The 22,921-nt window shown below is 40.1% G+C and overlaps 1 protein-coding gene and 1 non-coding gene across 2 annotated transcripts in view; both read left to right on the top strand.

The window, feature by feature from the left end:
* NPNT (nephronectin) overlaps nucleotides 1-18,100 on the top strand; it is a 75,707-nt gene extending 57,607 nt beyond the window's left edge. Inside the window, exons 10-13 of the mRNA XM_023517048.1 lie at nucleotides 7,229-7,315; nucleotides 7,796-7,894; nucleotides 13,480-13,736; nucleotides 15,412-18,100. Of these exons, the coding sequence (XP_023372816.1) occupies nucleotides 7,229-7,315; nucleotides 7,796-7,894; nucleotides 13,480-13,736; nucleotides 15,412-15,507 (539 nt within the window). The 3' untranslated portion in view covers nucleotides 15,508-18,100. The remainder of the gene's footprint in view (nucleotides 1-7,228; nucleotides 7,316-7,795; nucleotides 7,895-13,479; nucleotides 13,737-15,411) is intronic.
* Nucleotides 18,101-22,380: 4,280 nt separating this feature from the next.
* LOC111727389 lies at nucleotides 22,381-22,518 on the top strand. Its single transcript, XR_002774953.1, has one exon. It is a non-coding gene; the product is annotated as a small nucleolar RNA SNORA8 (small nucleolar RNA).
* Nucleotides 22,519-22,921: the final 403 nt, after the last annotated feature.

The raw sequence follows: 22,921 nt of genomic DNA on the forward strand, positions 1-22,921 counted from the left end.
TCTTAAGTTTGTCGAAGTTAAATTGGTTTGTTAACTGTAAGACTTCTCTGTTCTTTAACATGCTAATGTTCCTTGTAATTCTCTGGAAGAGGCATATAATGAGTATCACTTCCCAAATGAACCTAACCATGGAATTGTTTAACTCTTGGGATTAGAATTCATTGTACCCAACTTCTGGTCAGGCTGGGTTGAACCAAAAAGTCTAGACACCATGCTCTGCAAAACCCAATAGTCCTTGCTAATTAGCTCTTCTACCAAGGTTTTTGATACTAAAGGGTTGACTTTGTATTCAGGAATAGCCTGGTAGAAACGATTGAGGGTTGGGGAGGGCAGAATGGAGCTGGGCAGACTCAGTCAGAAAAGTAGATTTAAGTGGTGGTATGCCATTATGGACATCAGGGATGTGATGTAGAGGATTGCTAAAAAGTTAGAGACCAAGCACCAAAGACAAAAGTCATGTGTCCCGAGGTAGGAACTATCTCAGAGCAAAGAAAATAAGAAAAATGTCACGTATGTCAAAGAAGTTAACAATGATGTGTTTTGGAAATTATTTAAAAATTTGAGAAAATACCCATGTTTGCTTTAAGTGAAAAGAAGGTAAAACCCATGCATTCTGTTTGACTCTAATTGGATATAAAATACATAACTTTTTATGTCTGGGTGTATAGAAGTCTGGAGGAAAAAGACTAAAATAGTAGCCATCCGGGATATGTACCCTTCATGATACTTTAGGTGTTTTTCATTGTCTTTTTCTGTCCTTATGCAATAATTTTTAAACTTTTCAACCCCACTGTCATTGATGACAGTAATTTGCTGTAGCAATAATTCTTTAGGAGAGGAGCAAAGTAAAAGAATCCCACTCTGCCCTGCAGAAGAGTGAGTTGTCTGTTTTGAAAATCTACATGATGTTTAATCATGTACATTTTATTTTGAAAATAGTGATTTTTAAAAATTCATTGATAATTTTATTAACTTCTATTTTTAGCCTTTCAGATTTTGCTTTACAATCTAGTGTGTCAGGTATGCCTAATTTTAGCTAGTAGACTCAGATTACTGTAGGAAAATAGTATAACTTTGACCAAGAAACAGATTTCTTCCCCTAAGATGTTGTCGGAAGCTATCTGAATCAAGATAACCTAGAATGCTTCTTTAAAATGTAGATTCCTAATCCCTGTGGCACATTTACTAAATCAGACATTCTAGGGAAAGTACTTCTCCGTCTTTAGTGTATATAGAAATCACAAGGAAACCTCGTTAAAATGAAGGGTCTGGACTAGGACCTGAGACTCCGCATTCTGTGAAGCCCACAGGTAACACTGCTGATGTGCAAACCACACTTGGGGAAGCTGGACTCTCTGAGCCATAATGGCAGCTCCAATTTAGCAGAACTGTGTTCTAGATGGAGAAAGAATTAGCCAAATGTAGGGTGTGTAAATTACAGCAGTGATGCCTAGGCACACGTCCACCTGAGTCATATAAAATGAAGAGGAAAGGTATTAAGAGAAGCAAGATCATAGGATATAAGGTAGTTAATAGGTATTGGGTGCTCTTACGGTGGCTGTATTGGAGAACCAGCCTGTACTGTGTTATTACAGAACATGAGAATGGGTTGAAATTTCAAGTACCAAGCAACAGGAAGAAAATTAGTTCCTTTTTACTGATTTCTGCTTTGCTGGTTGCTGTCCTGAGGCTTACCCTCATTTCTCTTATACAGATTGTACAGAATCTGTGGCTAGCTCGATCACATTGTTCTTACTCATGGAAATATCATGGTCTCATTTTCTGATTCTGTGTGGTGATGAGTAAAAAGATTGTTTCTGCAGAGAAGTCAAAAGGTCCTCAAACTACTTTGCTTTCTAGAAAACAGTCAGGCCTACCGAGACCCTGAGCAGCCGCCTGGCATCTCCCTGAAGATTAAATTTCTGCCAGTGTTTTGAGGAAGCGTGCTGTCACTGCATACAGGTCAGGATCTGGTGCTATGAATTCTAAAAGTTTCCAAGGTTTTTGATTTATATTTTAATTGGATTCTACAGTGGCTGGTAAAGAAAAAATAGTTTCCTCTAGAAAGTATAAATTAAGTTCTTGGTGAATGTCACTAAAGTCACAAAACAATTCTTTTTTAAAGTTACATGCACATTTATCAGAACAGTTATAATTAAAAGTACTGGGCTAATAGGCATTCTGTGATTTGGGGCATGCTGCTAATTCCTGTGTCTTTGTTTGTTCATCTGTAAGTTGGGGATGATACTAGTATCTACCTCATTTGGGCTGTTGTGAGAATTAGATAGGAGGGTAGCTAAAAAATTCTTAGTATAGTGTTTGGTGCATAATTGTAACTTAATAGACATTAGCGATTAATACTTCTATCGATGTTGTTGTGATTCATTTGTAAAGTAGTGGTAGCATTCCCTATTTAATTCATAAAAAAGACAGCCCTATGTTATGTTTAGTTCTGAGTTTTATATTTTCCTGGTGCTTTTTATCATGGCTCATTACAATTTTAGTGTTGGCTAACTAGATCCTTTTGAAACAAATTGATAATGCAAGTATGAACTATGATGTGGGCAGAGAATGAAAATAGAAACTACTTTATATATTCTTTGCTTATTACCACATAATTAGAATATTATTTTTTATTTGGGTGTTTATAGTGCCAGGTCAGACAATTGTGTTTTTAAAATAGAAACAGGACCACCTCAACTTCTTTACTGAAAGAATAATGACCACAGCCTTTTTCAGAGATGAATCTGTCTAGATGGGAAACTTACATAATTCTGATGAATGTCAGAAATAAAAGCTTCCTGTCTTCCTTTTGGCCAGAGTGCTTTGACCTTAACCCTGCAGCAGGTGGGTTTCTGCTCCACCCCAGGTGTTCATGCTGCATTCAGTCCAGGAAGTGCTTATTCAGTCCAGCAGCGCACTCCTTACCACCTGCCTTCCAGTGTGCAGGTCTCAGCCACAACAGAGCCTAAACCTCATGGTTCCCTTTGGCTCAAAAAAGGAAGGAGAACAAATCTGTCAAATGTTCTCTTAATCAGGAATATTTGTGTTACTATTCTAATGGCCATGCTTAAGCAAAGATATTTTTAAAAAACATCATTGACATATTCTATTCTCCTGGGATTTCTCCAGGTAGTGCCTGGGAGTTGTTCTGAAACTTTATTAAAAGTACAAACAATACGTAAAGGAGAACTAGGTGTGTCACAAAAATAGAACTGATTTCTGAGTAGCTGTGTCTATATCTCATCCTTCACCAGAAATTTAATTTTTTCCAGGTTTGCTCTTAAATCTCAGCCCAAAGGTGTCTTATGAGCTTTGTAGATTCTTCCTAGGGGATGAAAGTTTTGGCAAATAAGGTCTTAGTTCTGTGAAGCCCAGAAATCTTTTTCTCTTACGTGGTTAAAGAAACTAATTTTCAGTCTTTGTACTTGTTTTTTTCTTATCATTTAAAGCTATAATGCATATATTCTGTATCTGGAGAGAAAACAGTGGAAAAGACAAGCACAGAGGGAGAGACTGCTTCATAAAACCATTGTCATTCATCCCTACCCTAAAATTTGTAGTATCTAGAAATCTTGAGGTCTTACCACCAGCATGAGCCTTCAAAATATTAGCATAGTTATATATGTACCATTCCCTTCAATGAACTAAACCCCTAAGTATAGAAAGAATTTAAGGCAATGTTATCTTCAATCTTTTAGTCCAACAACAAATGCCAGATTGGCCTAGATAATGTCTTGGGAACCACCTTAGACTACAAAGAGAATTTGAAAATCTACCTTTAATAATAGTGCCTACATTTTGCTATAGTTACTGTTTGCAAGAAGTTTGGCAGTGGCAGGTGTGTATGATAATATTTACATAGACTTCTCTCTGCTTGCTCTTCATGTTTTCTGGGTGATTTTAAAATAGAAACAGAACCACCTCAACTTCTTTACTGTACGAATAAGGACCACAGACTTTCTCAAAGATGAATCTGTCTAGATTGAAAACTACGTAAGTCTGATGAATGTCAGAAATAAAATACACAATTACCTATCTGGGGAACTTCATTTATGAACATGGGTTATATATTAATACTAACTGCAACCCTGGGGAAAATGTATTTTTACTAGAAACAGCTCGGCCAGCATTTCTTACAAAAAACTTCCTGTTTCTTTTTGTGGCTGGTTCCTCCACTAGCTCTGGGACTCTGTAGCCATTATCCAAACTTGCCATTTTCTCCAGCCCAGCCCAATCACGTTTTTATCCGACTTGCTTCACCACTTGTACATTCCCTTCTTTAGTTCATGCAGAAGGCTATCAGAAGCAAAGGGCAGGAACTACTTTTCAGTGGGTGAAACACTGACCAAGGGTAGAAAAATTGGAGGGATATTTTCTACAAGTAAATGAACATACCACTCTTTGTGTTGATTTCAGTCATAACCGCTATATGACACCCACTCCTACCTTCTTCTTGGTCATTCTCCGGGCCACAGCCAGAAGGGTAGTTTTAACTTACAGATCTGAACTTGAGTTGTTTTTCTTGTACATAGTTGTGATAATAAGATAATACTGCTTGAATGATTCCCCCCACTACTTATTTCACTTTATATTTTCACATAAATTGTAAAATATACGAAGGAGTGAGTAGTGTTCTGTCTCTTGACACTTCAGTGGGAGACTCTTGGTGCTCGGGGCTGGTGTGTGTGAGGAAGAATTAGTTAAATAACTTAGCCGAGTTAGACAGTAAAGCACACAAAACTGCAAGAACTAATAGCTGTTGAGCATTTCAGGTCTCGGAATTCCTTGGAATGTTTCCCAATGAATTGCAGTGAAGGTGTGCCTGATCATCAGCTCCTAAATTAAATATTCTTGGAAACCAAGTGCTTAAAATATTAACCATAGGCAACTGACCCTTTGCAACTTCTTAGATGACTAATTCTTTGGGGTGGTGTTTTCAAGTGTATGATCTAATCCCTTCCTTTCTCTTCAGTCTCGTCCCATGTTGCTTTCTCCATTTCTCACATCCTGCAGCCACTGTGAGCTCCTTTCTCTAAATGTTCCTCACTCTTTCTTCGTACCTGCTGCCGGAAACCCTTACTTTTCCTCCACTCCAACACTGTGCTTCTGCTCGCAGAGTTTCAAATTCTTCCCCTGTCAGTTTAAATGCTGCGTCCTCAAAGAGGATCTCTTTGGTCTCCTTTCATAAAACCAGGAAACCTCTGTGTGATCTTCCCCCTCTACATCAAGACTCTATTTTCTACTGGACAGTTATTTATCTGAAGGAAAAAAGGGGAGGGGGTTTGAAAAAATTGTCATAAGGCCCTTTAAATATAGTACTGCAAAAGTTGAGCCTTTCCTTTTCAGAGATAGTCTACATGTAAGTTACAACAAGAGAAGGAAATAAAAGCACGATTGTTCTGTAGGGTTTTTGTAACTTTCCCTAGGTCATAAGAAATGAAGGGTACTTGTCTACAACCTTGTAACACTTCTAGTAAGTAACAGAGGCAGGCCTATCTCAGAGCCCCAAATGAGGAAAGAAAAGCTGTGATTGGATGTCATTGCTGTCAGTCATCTGGGGTCTAAAGAAGGAAGTGGGTTGCCTCACCCCCGGGGGACCATCAACAGGTGTATCCCTAGAGCTTCTCCTCTTCCATTCTGGTCCTGCTGGGTATTTTATGAGTGTGTGTTATAAGAGAGAAAGGGGCTTCGTGCTTTTCACTTTTAAAACGAAAAGGCAAAACATTCAGAAATAGTAAGAGAAAACAATTAGCGCAAACATTATGGGATTGTTTTAAAAAATTAAAGCTGAAAATTATAGGCACATCATTGAAAAAGAATCCCTTTGACTGATGTCTGTTTCATGGTGTTCTACATCTTTTACTCCCTGCCTTATAAAAATACAGCTAATTAGTTGGAAGTTCTGGAAAAAAGAAGGGAGTATTCCCTGGCCTTTGGCCAAGAATTTCCCTCACCATCGTCAACATTCCTCCACATTCCCCCAACCCCCCCCAACCCAGTTACTCTGCACAATATCCTCCTTCCTAGCCCTTATCAAAATGTAGAGTTATAATGCACATTTATCTCCACATTTAATGTCTGCTTCTCCCATTAGAATTCCACTTACATATGATCCAAGCCCTGCTTGGTCTTGTCCACCCCGTTCACCATGTCCTCGGGGTGCCTACCACAGTACTTGGCCATCAAATATATGTTGAATGAGTAAATAAATAATTTAAGTGAATCAATTATTTTTTTAAGCTGATTCTTAAGCTCTATCCCACTGTGTCCTTTGAGGAACAGTGTTGACAAAGTACACAGGTTTCTGACAGGACCTTTACATCCACTCAGGAAACACTTATTGAGTGCCTGTCACCAGGTCAAGCCCTGGAAATGCCACCTGGATAAGAGGCAATTGATCCCCTCCTGGACCTCAGTGACTAGCAGAGGGACAGACACATATGCCTGTGCATAATTGCAGTTCTTCACGAAAGCACGTAATAGAGGCATGCGGACGTGAGCTGCTGAGGGCACAAGGGGGAAGAACTTGATTCTGTGTGGGGCATGAAAGTTCCCACAGAGGCAGAGGTATTTACGCTGGCCTTGAAGGAAGAGGGGAAGTCTGGCAGGTTAATTAGCAGGAAAGGGAGCATGAGGTGGAAGACGTGAAAATGAATGGCATGTTTGGACAGTACTGTGTATTTTGGTGGGGTGGATTGTAAATGCAGCACCAAGATGTTTGGATTTGATCTGGAAGGAGCCAGACAACCTGCTTAAGCAAAGGAGGCCATGGCAAGAAACACGCATCAGACTGCAACAGTGTGCTGGGTTCATTGGAGGCGAATAGCTGCAGCACTTAGAAAACCAAACAATTCTCTGCAATCATAGGTGTTTTCAGTTTAAACAGCCCTAATTCAAGGATCATAACAAGGTATTTTCATAGAGATGAATGTTTTGCTGGAACTCGGTAGCTCTTTTAAAATGTACTTTCCAGGTGAAGACTTTTAAATTATTTTTATGTTGAAATTTAGAAACTTTTGAAAATGATTTTTAAAATTATACCCAGATAAATGTTACAACATAAATCCCTGCAGAACAAACGTCATGAATCTTTAAAGGAAATGTACTTAAATGTTAGCTTCTTGCAGATGAGTGAAATGCCTGCCCCTGTGAAAGGTTATGGAAATGCTTCTTTGTCGCTTCCTTATTAAAAAAATAAACCAACTCCAAACCTCTTCTCTTGCAGTTCCTCGGCAGCCTTCAAATGATTTATTTGAAATATTTGAAATAGAAAGAGGAGTCAGTGCCGATGAGGAAGCAAAGGATGATCCAGGTAGACACTTTCAGTGCCATTAAAATGACATTTTATTGTTTCCCTCTGTTTTCTTGAAAATAACTTTTAAATTGTAGATTGTTTGGTATCACTTGGGAAAATTATGCATCTTTTTAAAACAATTCCATTTCCTCTGTACTTAAATCGGTTCAGCAAAAATAATTATGAACCCTCATTTTCGTTTTTGAAAATATATTAAAGTAGTATTTAAACTCTGAGAAGGAAATCATATTTTATAAGTGATGATGTAACGAGGTCATACTTTGGCAACACTTGGGCATTCTGTTCTTACACATGGGGGACACATGCACTGTTGTGCTGAGAAGGGATTAATGCAATTTCCTTTTGCTCTCAGGGGAGGGAGTTCTGGTGTATGGATAGGAGAGAACACTTGTTAAGCAAATATCCCCAGTGCACACTTGATTTTTTGTTGTTTACTGCACTTGTGACCCACTCTTCTTTCTGGTCGTTTTCTGGTAGGTGTTCTGGTACACAGTTGTAATTTTGACAATGGACTTTGTGGATGGATCAGGGAAAAAGAAAATGACTTACACTGGGAGCCGGTCAGGGACCCAGCAGGTAAACTGTTTCATCTCACTTTTTCTGGTATACATTTCAGTTTGATCCTATCTGAAGACCCTTGTTCTGCTGATTAAGTATACCAGGGCACATCTCTGTGTTTACTTAAGGAAGAGGGTCTAAGAGATCATGCATAGTATGAATATTCCATTTTCTATAAATGAGCTAAATTTGTTAGCTATCGGTTAGTATTAAATCATGGGGGAGGGGTAGTTAATTAAAAGGCCAGCTTATTTCTCCCAGAAAACATGGTGAATAAAACATTAAGCCTTATTCTTGAATATGGTTTTCAAGTTATTATTAGTGCCCCATTCCCAGTAATAAAAGAAGTAATCTTACAGCCATGGTGGTAGCTAGTCCCTGTTTTTTCAATGACATCCTTTAAAAAAAAAAAAAAAAAAAAAGATTTATGAGGTAGAAGGATACAGTAGAAATAGAACTCCTGTGATTTATCTCTCTGAGAAAGATTTCACTCAACTTGGATGCTGGATAAAATAGTTACAAATTACCACTACCTACTCCATAAGAGAAGGTTGTTAGGTGGATTTAGACATAGTTCCTTGGATAATTGACAGATTTTTAAATTGCACAATTCTTATTAAGCTAGAGTTTTAGTATTTATGACATGTTTTGTCTTGTAGTATCAGGAAAGCTTTCTTTCCCTGAAATTAAATTTTTCATGGGTGAGGCCAACTTAATGGAAGAATGGAAAATTTGGTTTTTTATTTCCTTTTTTACTCCAGATTCTAAATTCTAAGAATAAAGGACACAAGATGTGATGGAAAAGTGTGTTATTTTCTTTATTTTAAAGGCCTAATTCTTAAATACCATACCAAGTATGTAGATCACAAACACACAGAAGAAAGCTTATGATATGTTAAACCAGCTCTTCTCAAACCCAGTGTGTATACGGAAAAGGCTGAGGGCCTTTTAAAAATGCAAGTTTTCATGCACTTCTAACTGGTTCCTCAATGCACACTGAGTAGCAAGGTATTAAAAAAATTATCCCAAAAATGTGTTTATTAGATCCCTGAAGATTGAAATAGAAATATTTAAAAATTTGAGGTAAACTTTTAAAAATATAAATAATCAATAAATTCAAATGCGCTTTCTCAGATTTTTTTAAGTTGTAAAACAAAATGTTTACTGCCTCACACTCAGTGTACCTGCTCTCATTTTTTGCATTACCCTCACTCTTTGAAGGTTAACTCTGAGCAGGACAATGATGTAATAAATGTCAATGTCACAGGCATGGGTGAATCAGAAAGAAACCAACATACATTTAATACCTATGATGATCCTAGCTTGTTCATCATCTCATTAATTTTACTTTAATCTTATCTACCCCCAAGAAGCAGGTAATATTGTTGTCTTTATTTTACAAAGGAAATACCCAGAGAAGTTACCTCAGGCCACAGAGGTAGAGAGTGGTAGACTTCAGTGTCAAACTGGAGTCTTCTGTCTTCATGGCCCCTCTGTCCTGCCTGTGCAGGCTCCTGGTCAGTGCAGTGCCCAGCCCAGCACATCTGCAGCATTGCTCTGGGTTCTTCACCCAGAAAGTGGAGGAGAGGAAAGTGTCACTGTGTGCTGACACAACCCGCATTTAAAACACTGATGGCTCATATTTAGGAGGTGAAGTCTTACAGAAAGGAATACAAGGTCTGGGTCATTGTCTCCAGACCAGCCACACAGCTGAGAAAGGGGGATGATGTCACCCAGGACCAAGCGTGGAAGATTTTATGGTGTTAGTGGAAATGAAATTGATGTGAGTGAACCTTGTGATGTTGCTGCCAAAAAGATGGTCCATTTGGAAAGAACTAGGGAACTTTCCATAATGGAAAATTCACTTTGGTTAAGTGGTTAATTCACTTCGAAGGGTTCTTTCTAGTCTGAGGAGAAGAGAGTTAATTGTATGCCACTTGGATAGAAAGGTCATTTCACACTCAGAGCCTGTGAAAGATAAGGCTCTGAGAAGCACCATTCTGAAACACCAGAATGTTTAGGCTGGAGAAGTAATAATAGAGTGGGGTGGCTTTTCAAATGATTGCTGTTCTCCATGACCACAAGAGCTTGAGAAGTAGTATCAGTGGGTAAAAACCACAGGGATATTTATTTTGGTTCACTTGCAGAAAGAACTTTCTAATAAAGCTGTCTCAAAAGACAACAGGCTGACATGGAAGGAGTGAGCCTTCTGTTGGTGGAGGCATTTGGACTGGGTGACATTTGGAAAATGTTATTGAAGAATTTTGAGTATCAGATAAGGGTTGGTTTTAACCCAGCTATGAGAGCCTCTCATTCAGAATGGAATGCCCAGGTAATCCCAAGGAAATTGGTGAGCAGCGTTCTAGCTTGGAAAAAAGAATAAGACCAAGAAATGGCAGAGGGTTGGAAGAAAGTGGTAGGAGTGCACGGCATATGTCTAATGGAATCGCAGAATATATTTGGAATATTTGGGGGAACTCTAACCATATTCTGATAAGAAATATAATAATGCATACCTTTTCATGCCTCTGTTTCTTCTAGGAAGTTCAGGTGTGTGTATGTGTGTCTAGCATGTGAAAGCTGGAGAAGAATATAAGTAATCTAATAAATAACTTCTCTGTGTCATTCTAACTGCCAAGCTGTTTGCTTTCTATCTGGATTATACCATTGATAAAATATATGTTTGGATTTCCCATTATGACTGATTTTAATGGTGTATAGTTCTTATCCAAGATCCAGATTTGAAATGTTCTTATATGCTAATATTTCTAAGAAAACCCTCAACTAATCTCACAACCTTGAGAAACAGCTGCAAAATAAGGGCATATGCTAACTGCCCTTCCTGGTGCTAGTAGGTCTTTTTTTTTTTAATCACATTTGGTCTTGAACTTCATTGTGAGATGTGAAATGAATAGGTTCCCCTAAGAAATGGAAAATTTTGCTGCCAGCAGATGTGGTGGTATGTAGTTCAGATATGTACTGAAGGCCTTGAGGACACACCCTTCTCCTGTGTAAGGCTAGACCCAAGACCTTTCTCCTGTGAACACCAAGGCTAGACCTGAGACCCTTTTCCTGGAACCCTGACCTTCAGAGAACAAGGGTTAAGGGCAACTGACTCAGCACTCTGTCTGCTACTGATAGCTACAAGGAATTTAGTTAAACATATATCAAACGTGTACATACACGTATGTCTACTGCAGCATTAAAAGCATTGTTTCAAAATACACATAAATGAAGAAATAAATCAACAGTGAAAATGAAAGCTCCTTGCCTTTTCTGGCGCCCATCCATGCCCACAGGTTCAGACAGCTTGTTGGTTATCTTTCCAGGGTTATATTTTTTCACACAATGGCATCCTCTTCTGTACCTTGCTTTCATCATTTACTATTACCTTAAGAGTTAACAAGAACGTGGACTTTGAAGCCAGAGGCCTGAGCTGAAACCTAGCACCACCACTTAAATAGCTTTGGCCTTAAGTAAGTTTCTTAAACATGGACAGTCAGTAGTGTCTACTAAACATATGTAAAGCATTTCTAGCAGTGGCTGGCCTGCTTCTGTTATTTACCACCACCACCCCACTTTCAGATCCTTTAGATGTTGTGATGCTTTAGACTGAATGAAAATATTTAATATAGTTTTATATTTTGATATAGTATTTTGGCATTAGAAGTGAAAATGTTAATAAGTAACTCCTTTGCAATGCTGGATCATTTTTTTTTCCCTTAGTTATTGTTCCAACTTGGTAATGTTTCCTTTTACTACAAAGAGAATTCTTCAAGTTAAAATAACTAAAGTAGAAAAGAAAAAATCTGGTGCTCACAGAGCTGCGTTATAGAGGTCACCTCATTTATCATGTTTTAAATGTTAGAATTTTAAACACACATACAAGAGGATTATTTGAATCTTTTACTAGGGTGCCTTGTTTTGTTAGGTTGTCTTATTGTAGGTCGGGTCTACCAGAACATTCCACAGGACTTAATCCTTGTTTTCTTCAAACTTTCAAGCTAAGTGTTTAACCCGATATGTTGGTCTTAACTAGAATATCTGTGGTGATTCAAAAGCTAACTTGTAGAGATGTCTAAAATCCATATAAATATTTTGGCCCCAAATATTGTTTAGATTAATTTGTGGGGGGAAGGGACCAGGGCAGGTGGGGGAGGACAGATAAATTGTGTGTTTTTAGTGATTCAAGTGCATGACTCAAGGACCTATTTCCCTGCAGTTTTTTTTCTGTATTTTTGGAATATTATGATTGATTTTATTCATTTACTCAACAAATAACGTTGAACACCCACCATGCCAGGAGTGTAACAGGGAAGTTTGGGGGAGAGGTTGGATCTAACTTAGTGTTGTCCATGCTTTCTGAGGAGCACTTAGCACGGAGGCTGGCACATCACAAGTCCACAAACATCACCTAGGAGAGCTCAGCGGGACTTGGGGAGGATCCTCTACTAATAAGAGGGTGCCCCAGATCTTACTATGTCTTGGATAAATTAGGCAGAATGTGATGGTGGCTTATCTTTTAATTGAAAAATAAATGGTGTCCTACCAAAGTAGATGCATGCAATATGTTCAGCATTCCAACCAGGTTTTTCCTATGGAAAAATCAGTGTTGAAACATACAGTGTGTTTTCCAGTTGTCTGAGACAAAACAGCCTGAAGGGGGAATGCCGTTTCGACATGGGTTGAGTTTCAAAATACCGCTGATAACTTGTTCTCTCGAGAAGCAGCATTTCTCCCTTTACTGCTGCGTGAAGGTTTTTTGTTATATAGTCTCCCTAACAACAGAGGGAAGCAAACCGTGTGGCCTGGGGCTCTGGGGACGTCATCAGAGTGATCTGTCTAAAGTGAACGTTTTTATTACCAGTTTTTAGTCATGCATATATAATAGAACATATTTATGAAATATGTATAATGTTACAGATTTGTTTTATTATAAAAATGTTTTAAAGGACTTGCCTGCAAATAAAATCGATGCTCCAGGAAGATGTGGAGGTTTCCAGGGAAACCTTACTCTGTATCTTCCCGGGGTAAGGTATCCACCAGCGTGAAAAGCGTAGTAAACTCTGACTTTTAAAACGGACCCTTCTGTCTTTGGAGATTAGAGACCAAGTGGAGGGAGGGAGAATAAGTAGGCAGAGTGCCCTTTAAATTACCAGGTGCTTTCTGCCTAGAGGTTGGTTATTCAGGTAGAAAATTCTGCCTGGAAATTTAGGGTCAGTTCTTCCAAACCACCCAGACAGCTTGGCAGGGGGGGCCGGACAAGATAATCATGAAGTGGAGAGGATGAGAAGGTGGGGGGTGAACCTGTGTATGTTTTTCTGTGTTATGGGCATCAGAGCGTTTTCCATCAGAAATATCCACAGTGCATTACTAAGTATTGTGGATCATTGGCCTAACGTCTGCTATCCATGAGCAAAGTGAGTGTTTTCTGCAAACAAACCATAAAATTTAGACAAGCATAGAAATAACTCATATTTTTCATCTTCAGAAATCTGGAAGTCTTTACAGACAAAAACTACCCCTCCCGCCATGCTGTTTGTGCTAGCGAGGGCCAGCGAGGGGTGCTGGTGCTGCACACACAGCCTGCTTTTCCCTTCCAGGTGGACAGTATCTGACAGTATCGGCAGCCAAAGCCCCCGGGGGAAAAGCCGCTCGCTTGGTGCTACCCCTCGGCCACCTCATGCATTCAGGGGACCTGTGCCTGTCCTTCAGGCACAAGGTGACTGGGCTGCACTCTGGCACACTCCAGGTGTTTGTGAGAAAACACGGTGCCCATGGAGCAGCCCTGTGGGGAAGAAATGGTGGCCATGGCTGGAGGCAGACCCAGATCACCTTGCGAGGGGCTGACGTCAAGAGCGTAAGTAGATCCGCACAGGAGGCCGGAGCTGGGAAGTTTCCTTTCCTAGGAGAGCTCTGGGATGGGAATCTGAAAAGGCCTCCTCTGTGAATTCCGGCTCAGCTGAACGTCTGGTGTTTCCTGGGCAGGGTGACTCCACTCACTGACTCTTTCTGAAACCCCTTTCCGCTGCCTCATCTCTCTTCATTGCAACCTGTGATCGCCACCACCTTCCCATCCTGCTGAAAACCATTCTTACTGAAAAAAATATTTAGGATTGGGTGGTGCCTGTGGCTCAGTGAGTAGGGCACCGGCCCCATAGACGGAGGGTGACGGGTTCAAACCTGGCCCTGGCCAAACTGCAACAAAAAAATAGCTGGGTGTTGTGGTGGACACCTATACTCCCAGCTCCTTGGGAGGCTGAGGCAAGAGAATCGCCTGAGCCCAGGAGTTGGAGGTTGCTGTGAGCTGTGACACCACAGCACTCTATGCAACAAAGTGAGACTCCGTCTCTAAAAAAAGAAAAAAAATTTAGGAATAGAAAAATGTTCATCAACAGAAACTTCAAAGGTTAGGAGCAGCGAGTTTCCTTTTGTTTTCTCGTTTCCATTTCCTTCAATTCCTTAGACTTCACCCTTTCCCTACCATAAATTGCCCTGGCTGGGACTCTTTTTTTCTCTTTTGAAAGGTTTCTTGAAAGCTCAATGTATTTTTTACTTCTTTGCTTCAGAGATCATAGTTAAACAGCCTAGGGCGGGAACCCAGAACTACAATTGGAAAGCACTAGTTTATCCAGGACGGGATGGAGAAAGTGGCTTGTTTGAATACATAAATATGAGTTTAAGAAGTCAAGTCACAGCTAGTGAGAAATTCTTCCACAGCAAATCGCCAAAATAATACATTTGGGGAAATGTCTTTATGTTGGTGCTTATAAAACTTGCTGTTAGGAGATTCTGCCTCTATACCCATAGGTATAGGTTCTAGAAACTATTTTAGAAAGAAAAGATAGATCCCATTAATAGAGCTCTTATTAGGGTATTTAGATTTTGTTTAATTCTTTGATAATAGCCCTTAAAATGTTTCTAAATATTTTCATTGCTTGGAGAAATAAAACAAGATATAAATTGTTTCGAATCATAGCATTGAAAGGTTTCTCCTGTTTTAAAAAGAGCAGGAATGATAAAATATGAGAACAGTAAAAATCGGGGGGTTCTACGTAGGCAAAACAACAGTGAGGTGGGGTTCTGGTGTTTCATCCTACTGCGTTTTCTGCCCCAAAGCTGCGTTAACCGAATGGCGGGACTCAGAAACTTCTAAGCCAGGCTGCGTGATTACCGTCTTTCAGATCTTTGGCCCTTCATATCTGCCCCTTTACCTTCTGCCACACTCTTCTGACTTCTCACCTGGGTAATCTTTTACTGAAGTGCTCACGTCATAAACATTCCTAGATGGAATTAGTCTACAGTTTAGAATGGCTTTTTAAAGAGTAACTGGTTCTGAGTAATGTGGTCTGAGAACAGTTTACTGATGACTTAAGCCAAGCCTCAGGTGACCCTGGAAACTGTGTTCCTGTCTTTCCTCCTGTTACATAAGTCTGCTGTGTAGTCTTTGAGAAGGTTTGCCTTTATTTTGCTTAATAAGCCGGTATTGGAAAGGGGCAGAGGAGGCTTGACTGGTGTGTGCGTTCTCTCCCTAGGTCATCTTCAAAGGTGAAAAAAGGCGTGGTCACACTGGGGAGATTGGATTGGATGATGTGAGCTTGAAAAAAGGCCACTGCTCTGAAGAACGCTAACAACTCCAGAACTAGCAGTGAACTCCTCTGTTGCTCCCTCTTCTTTTTCCAATCCTCATCTTCTCTCCTCTTCTCCTACTTATCAGGCCTAGGAGAAGAGTGGGTCAGTGGTCAGGAGGAAGTCTGGTTGGTGACCCAGGTCTTGCTGGCCTGCTTTCGTGCAATCCCAGTGAACAGTGACACCTCCTAGAAGCATGGGGGCATCTGCAGATACATCCAGGCCGTCGCTAGATGTGGCCTTCCATCCGTGTCTCTGTGGAAGGCCTTTAGCATTTGTGTCCCCTACCATCCTTCACCCTGGTTACAAGGTGCTCCTTGTAGCAAGTATGGGAGCAAATTAAATTCTGGGAGAAGTTTTCAAAAGAAATCTGTACAAATGGCCATTATGTTATTGTTCACAGTTCCCTGAGATACAGTGTACCATGTGCTTGTGAAATTGGTGTATCCTCTTCACATGAGGTAGTTCTGGCCTGACCTGAACTCTTTTACTGCCATTCACTTTATAAAATAAGGGTGTGTACCATATCGAGATGCATTTATTGTTATCTGTATTTTTCTTTTAAAGACAATTATGTAGAGTGGGCACGTAATCCCTCGTTAGTGCTGTTGTGTTTCGTGTAAATGTGCTATTGATATGATACTAAGTATTTACGTGTTCCTAGTATCTACAGACTCTAGTTGCAAGGTAAAGGGCAACTTGTGATCTCTTGAGTTAACAAATACATGGTGAAGTGTCCTGTGGTTCCATGACCTTAACATTGGCAGCAACAGAAAATGGGCAGAGATGTCAGGTTGTGGTAGTGGAGTGACGAATTTTTTTTTTTAATAGTTTTGAGTTTGATCCCTGTGAAGGATAGTAAACCATTGTGGGAGATAAGAAACTGTAGTTAATATGTAAAACTTTCACTGTTTCAAGTTACCCATGTAAGCCAACAGCTTTTACCATCATAACAAGGCTCTCTCTGGTAATCTGTAAGCTTTGTAAAAGTTTTGGTTGTTTTGGAGAAAGGATCCTGTTTAAGGAAGCAGAGTGAGAAGAAGCATGAGAGAAATTCCCCTGGACCAGGTGCAGCTCATCACTTAGGGGCTGTGTCAGGAGGGGAGGACCAAGTCCCGCGCTTGGAGGGAGGCAGCGCCAAGGGAGGAGGACAGCTAAGATCCATGACCCCCCAACTATGTTTCCTCTCCCTGTGTTTTACCTTTATATTTCAAAATAATGAAACTTGTAAAAGGCAACTTACGCCTGAGGTTTTCTTAATTTCTGATTAAGTAACTGAAATATTTTCTGTTTTTGCCAGGAATCACAAAGATGATTAAAGGGTTGGAAAAAAAGATCTATGATGAAAAATTAAAGGAACTGGGATTATTCAGCCTGGAGAAGAGAAGACTGAGGGGTAAACCATTGATGGTTTTCAAGTCTATGAAAGGTTGGCACAGAGAGGGCCACAACCAGCTATTCTCCATATGTGCTAAGAATAGGACTAGAGGAAACAGGCTTAGACTAGAGTTGGAGGAATCATTCTTGGGCAGGGACTCTTGTTAAATTACCATCTTTTATGAAAAAGAAATGTGAAAATCTTAATCGCCTCTCAGCCCCTATTCTTTCAGCTTTTTAAAAATTAGATAAAAAGATATGTCTACTTAAGATGGTGAACGATGTCCTTACCTCAAGGTAAAGCAACAGATTGCAGAATCTCTCAAAAGATATTTTGACCCTATTACTGGTATGTAATGAAAATCTTGAGAACTAAGGAATCTGGACGAGGCTCTAATTTAAGTCTTTCCCTCTTGACCTCTGAATGAAGAGGAAAGAGCCTACCAAATGCCCAGCTCACTAAAATGTCTTTCCTTTTATGGAAAATTGAGTAGTATTTAAGCCAAAAGGAAAAAAAAAAAAGCAGTTATTCCACAAGAAAAATAGGACAGACGGATATTTTAGTAGCTCTGTAATGTCCCAAAGTGGTAGTGTTTTAAAATTGTTTTTCTTGGTAAAAGTACAAACCTTTAACTTACTCAATATGATGTTTCGTATTTTCTAAAGACACCCTACCAGGATCACAGTTCAAAGCTATTTTTATCTGGTGCTTCCTCTCTGCTTTGTGTGTGACTAGCAAACTTGGCTACTGGAAATGAGCGCCCTGCCCAGCACCACTCGACCTGTCCTTCACCAAGTCAGTATCACTCAGTTTCTCTTATCAATTGGAATCTCCCAAGTTCCACAAAATACTTGTTTTTTGAACTGTAGGTACTACAGAAGGTCTTTTATTGTTTAACGTGGTAAAGGCAGGGCTGGAGGCAGAATATAAATCATTAAGCCTTTGAGTAGAGGCAGAAAATACAGCCTTACATCCATTTTTAGTGATTCATTTCCTTTTTGGTCATACAACTGCACAGCTGAAGATGAAAGGGGAAAATAATTGAACATTTTACTTTTAGGTGCCAATAATATAATATTGCACTAAACTGATGGCAGAAGTTATCCAAAGTACTGTATAACATCATGTTTATTATTTAATGTTTTCTAAAGTGAAAAATGTTAGTGGTTTCCAAATGGCCAAATAAAAACAATTCTTTGGGAATAAAAGCGCTGTTAACACTACCTGTTGTCTTACTCTTGTTGGTTTTTGAGTTTTGCTCTTGTGACTGGGGGAAAAGTATTGAGGTCGTTCAGTGATGTTTCACAAAAGCCATCTATAGTAGAACCCCCTTTACTGCTTAGAAAACTGGGCACAAATTGCCTCTAGTATTATGCTTTCTAGGTTGTAAAGTATGAGACACCTTTTTTCATCAGTGAACACAGGAAATGAGAGCTCACAAAATCACTGTAACCCACGCCATGCCTTAGTAAATTCTTAAGGTATGTTTTAGTATTTTGTTGTAAACATTTGCTTCAAGTTCTTTTATGGAAAGGCAAGATAAGCTGCAAGCAGATAGAAATATATGAATTAAAAGTAAAAAGTCAGCTCAGTGTGTAGGACGCCAGCCACATACACCAGACCTGGCGGGTTGGAACCCAGCCCGGACCTGCCAAAACCACAATGACAATTGCAACCAAAAAGATGGCTGGGTGTTACCGCGGGCCCCTGTAGTCCCAGCTACTTGGGAGGCCAAGGCAAGACAATCACTCAAGCCTAAGGGTTGGGTGTTGCTGTGAGCTATGATACCACACTCTACCAAGGGCAACATAAAAAAAAAAAGTGAAAGTCTTTTTTACTAGTGATTTTGTTAATTTATAACATTTTGCTTCAATAACATTTCCTGCTGCATAAAACAACCTCAAAGAAATGAAATTAATAACATTATGCAAGAATAAAAGTCCTCATGCAGAGAATGTGCTCAGTAGCTTCTCCCTAATACGGGGAGAGCTCTGCAGCTAAGCGACTCAGATCTTGGTAAATACATATTTCAAGCAAAAAGTAAAGAAACTTTACTGTGTGTTCCTTATCTTAGGGCTCCTTCCTAATCATCTCTCTGAGAGCTAAGAAAGTTTAGGTTTCCACATGTGTTAATCAAGAAGTTAAACTTCTGAAGTCCTCTTGAAGATGAGGGTTGGTAGGCATAGCGTGAGATTCCAGGGTACGGGTCACTGATTTACTCAACAGATTTTCATGCACCAACAAGTTTGTGTGGCTCTGAGGTCCTGCAGTAAGCACACTTCCTCTTACGGGGTTTCAGTCTAGAGAGGGAGACAGACATTTGTCACAGTCATGTCAGTAAATGCAAATTTGCTATTCTGGAAAGGTATGTGCCTTGGAGATTCTGAAAGTGAGGTGGATTTCACTACCCTTATCCACTGCTTTTCAAACTTTAAGGCACATGAGAATCACCTAGAATCTTGTTAAAATGCAACTTTTGATTTAGTGGGTCTGGAGTGGAGTTTAAGACTGCTTCTAACCACTTGCAGATGATGCCTGTACTGTGGGTCCAGGGCCACAATTTCAGGACAAGATTCTCCCGTTAACAGTCTCCATGAAGCTTGGCAAAGTACCACTCTAGAATACTATATAAAGTTTTGTACTAAGCTCACCTTTTTCCCACAGAAGAACATCCATGAAAGAAACCTACCCATCCTTCCCATGCTTTGGAGTGGTGGGTTCTCAAAGTTCAACCCCCGTATCAGCAGCTCCAGCATCACCAGAGGACATGTGAGAAATGTAGACTCTCAGGCCCACCCCAAGGGTACTGAACCAAACTTTGGAAGTGGGACCCAGGAGTCTGGGTCTTAATAGCCCTTCAGAAACTCTCATGCACCCTAAAGTTTGGAGAGCACTGCTTTAGAGATGCCAGTTCTGGATCGTAGATCCAGAAGCCCCAATGCCCCCTGTTTGTTGAGTGCTTATCAATACCGGCCCTGTTGGGGGCAACGTCAGGACCTAAAGGTGTGAGGTTCAACGTGGTGGTTCATAATTAGTGATGTTATCTCATTGGTAGTATGAATTTTGTATATGCACAGAAAATTTACAGTTTACAAAGTGATTTTCATGGAATTTTATTTAATTCTCACGGCAGTCTGAAGATACAGATGTGATTTATATCCTGAAAAAGATGAGGAACCTGAGTTTGAGAAAAATAGTGATTTGGTTTAAACCATGCATTGATACTAAGAGGCTGAACCCAGAAGCACAATTACAAAGAGATCTTCCATCAGTGGCTTAGAACGTTAAGTAGGGGGAAAGTTTCAAATACAGCTAAAAACTCCTGTATGTTTTCTACCTTTTAGGAAATATATTTCAGACATTTAGACTACTGAAGAAAGACCCATGGAAAATAAAATTTATAGCTTCCTCTTTAAAGGTTCAACAATAACAAAAAATAATATATGTAGATAGAAAAAGATAAAGCAAATGAGGCAGAATGCTGACATTCGGGGAGTTTAGGTAAAGGCTTGATGCGTTTTCATTGCACGACGTCTGCAATGTTCCTTTGAAAAAATCAAAGCTTTTGACAATTATCTGTGTGCTCTTCTTGATTAGACACTATTCTTGCTATCACTGTATGTGTTTCCAGGCCTTTCGTGAAACAGCGTCAAAGCATAAAAGAACTTACCCATGTGACGCTGAGAAAGCAGGACAAGTGAGTCACGGGCAAGGTGCTGTTAATGGTTTTGGGTTTTGTTTTGTTTTTATTTTGTAATAAAGCCTACTCGTTTGTGCTAGGATTCTTCATCTGGGCAGATAATTCACTGTCCAAAGAGCAATTCTGGGTTGCTATTTTTTTTTTCAGATAGTCTTACTATGTCACCGTCAGTAGAGTGCTAGGGTGTCACAGCTCACAGCAACCTTAAACTCGGGCTTACGTGACTGTCTTGCCTCAGCCTCCCAAGTAGCTGGGACTACAGACACCCGCCACAATGCCTGGCTATTTTGTTGTTGTTGTTGTCATTGTTTAGCAGGCCTGGGCTGGGTTCAAACCCACCAGCCAGCCCCAGTGTATGTGGCCAGTGCCCTACCCACTGAGATACGGGCAGTGAGCCTGAGTTGCTCTTTTTATTAATATGATTGTGTTCTATCTCACCGTAGGAATGAGACCAGTCTCATACAGAGAAGTCCTGGAGGGTTTTAGAGACTCTGGCTTTTAACATGCTGCTTTGACTCTGGTGCCGTGATTCCCAAGCAGGGTAGCCAGTGACTCCATTTGGCTGCGTCTCAGGACATTTTATAAACTGTTCTACTCGTATACTACTCTCCTCATGTTTCACAGCTCATGTTTCTTAAAGCCTTTTGATTAAATACTGAATTGGAAAAAAAAAAACTAGAAAGACCATTATTAAAACAACTAGGGAAATTCAATTTAGATAATAGCATTCTGTCCAAAGTTAATGATTATGGCTCCACTTGCCCCAGCCCACTTAGGAGTGATCCCACCACAGGGGGCTTGGGTTCCCTTGACCTTTCCTAGTCCTGTGTGAACAAGAAAATGATGGTAAGAATGGCAACTGCAGATTGTTTTACAGTTGACAAATACTTCTCCACCTAATATCTCATGTGATAAGAAATAATTCCCTTATTTGACTGTAGTGCATGAATGTAGGTAATAAGTGTCCAATTTTACAAATACACAATCTGAGAGTCATTGAGTTAACCAGATTTCCAAAGGTCACCTGGGTACCAGTGCTCAGATTCAACTCCAGGTCTCATTGAAAAAAAAAACATCTATTGGGGAACCACAGTGGCAGTTCATAAGAGCTCTGCAGGGACATCGGGTGAGGTCAGAAACAGGAAAAGTCTTCAAAGATTGAGCCTCCATCTGGTCGTACCCAGGAAACCCAGGGAACACCTTTGCAAATGCACAGAGTGATAAATGCTTATTGTAGAATGCTGAGAAAATTCAAAAAGAAGAAAAGAAGGAGGGAGGGAGGAAGAAAGGACAATTCATTATAGCACAACCTGGAAATAGTCATTGTTGACACTTTGGTATGTATCCTCGCGGACCTTTTTATTTGTTATTGTTTGGGATTCATTAAGGGTACAAAGAACTGGGTTACACTGATTGCATTTGTTAGGTAAAGTCCCCCTCATAATTGTGTCCCACCTCTAAGAGGTGTGCCCTACACTGTAATCCCTCTTCCTCCCCCTCCCCTCTCTCCCTCCCTCATTGCCCTGCCCCCCACCTTGAATTGAGGTTTTCTCTTATGAGGGTATGCATTAGATCATCTACTGCTTCAGATCAGAATCGAGTACATTGGATTCTTGCTTCTTCATTCTCATGATGCTTTACTAAGAAGAATGTTCTATCTCCACCCTGGTTAATACAAAAGATGTAAAGTTTCCATCTTTTTAAATATCTGAACAGTATTCCATGTTCCCTCAGACCTTTCTGTTTGTCTTTTTTCTTTTTCTTTTTTTTTTTTTTGAGACAAAGTCTCGCTTTCTTTGCACTGCATGGTATCTGCACCCAGCAGCTTACTCCTGCTGGGGTGTTCCAAGGTCAGTGCCATAGAAATTCAGTATTTGGCATGTTGGTTTTCTTGGCTTTGTGCATGTTAAACCTGGTGTTTCTATTGATACAGTATAAAAAAAGAAAAACAAAAACCTTTCTCACTTTCTTGTCCTGAGTAGAGTGCCATGGCATCATTGTAGCTCACAGCAACCTCAAACTCTTGGGTTCCAGTGATCTTCTTGCCTCAGCCTCCCAAATAGCTGGGACCATAGGCTGCCATCACAATGCCCAGCTTTATTTTTTTTTTTTAGTAAAGACGGGGTCTGGTTTTAAACTCCTGAGCTCAAGCAATCCACCCACCTCAGCCTCCCAGAGTGCTAGGATTACAGGTGTGAGCCACTGTGCCTGGCCTGACCTTTATTTTCTCTATTTATACCCATGGTATCCAGACGCATAGGTCGAGGTGCACCATCAACAGTGCTTACGGAATAGCTTTCCCTGAAGTGACCCCGATCCTACCATCTCAGCTTAGTGG

This window comes from Otolemur garnettii, unplaced genomic scaffold, assembly GCF_000181295.1.
Source record: "Otolemur garnettii isolate 467f Iridium unplaced genomic scaffold, OtoGar3 scaffold00103, whole genome shotgun sequence".
Lineage (NCBI taxonomy): Eukaryota > Metazoa > Chordata > Mammalia > Primates > Galagidae > Otolemur > Otolemur garnettii.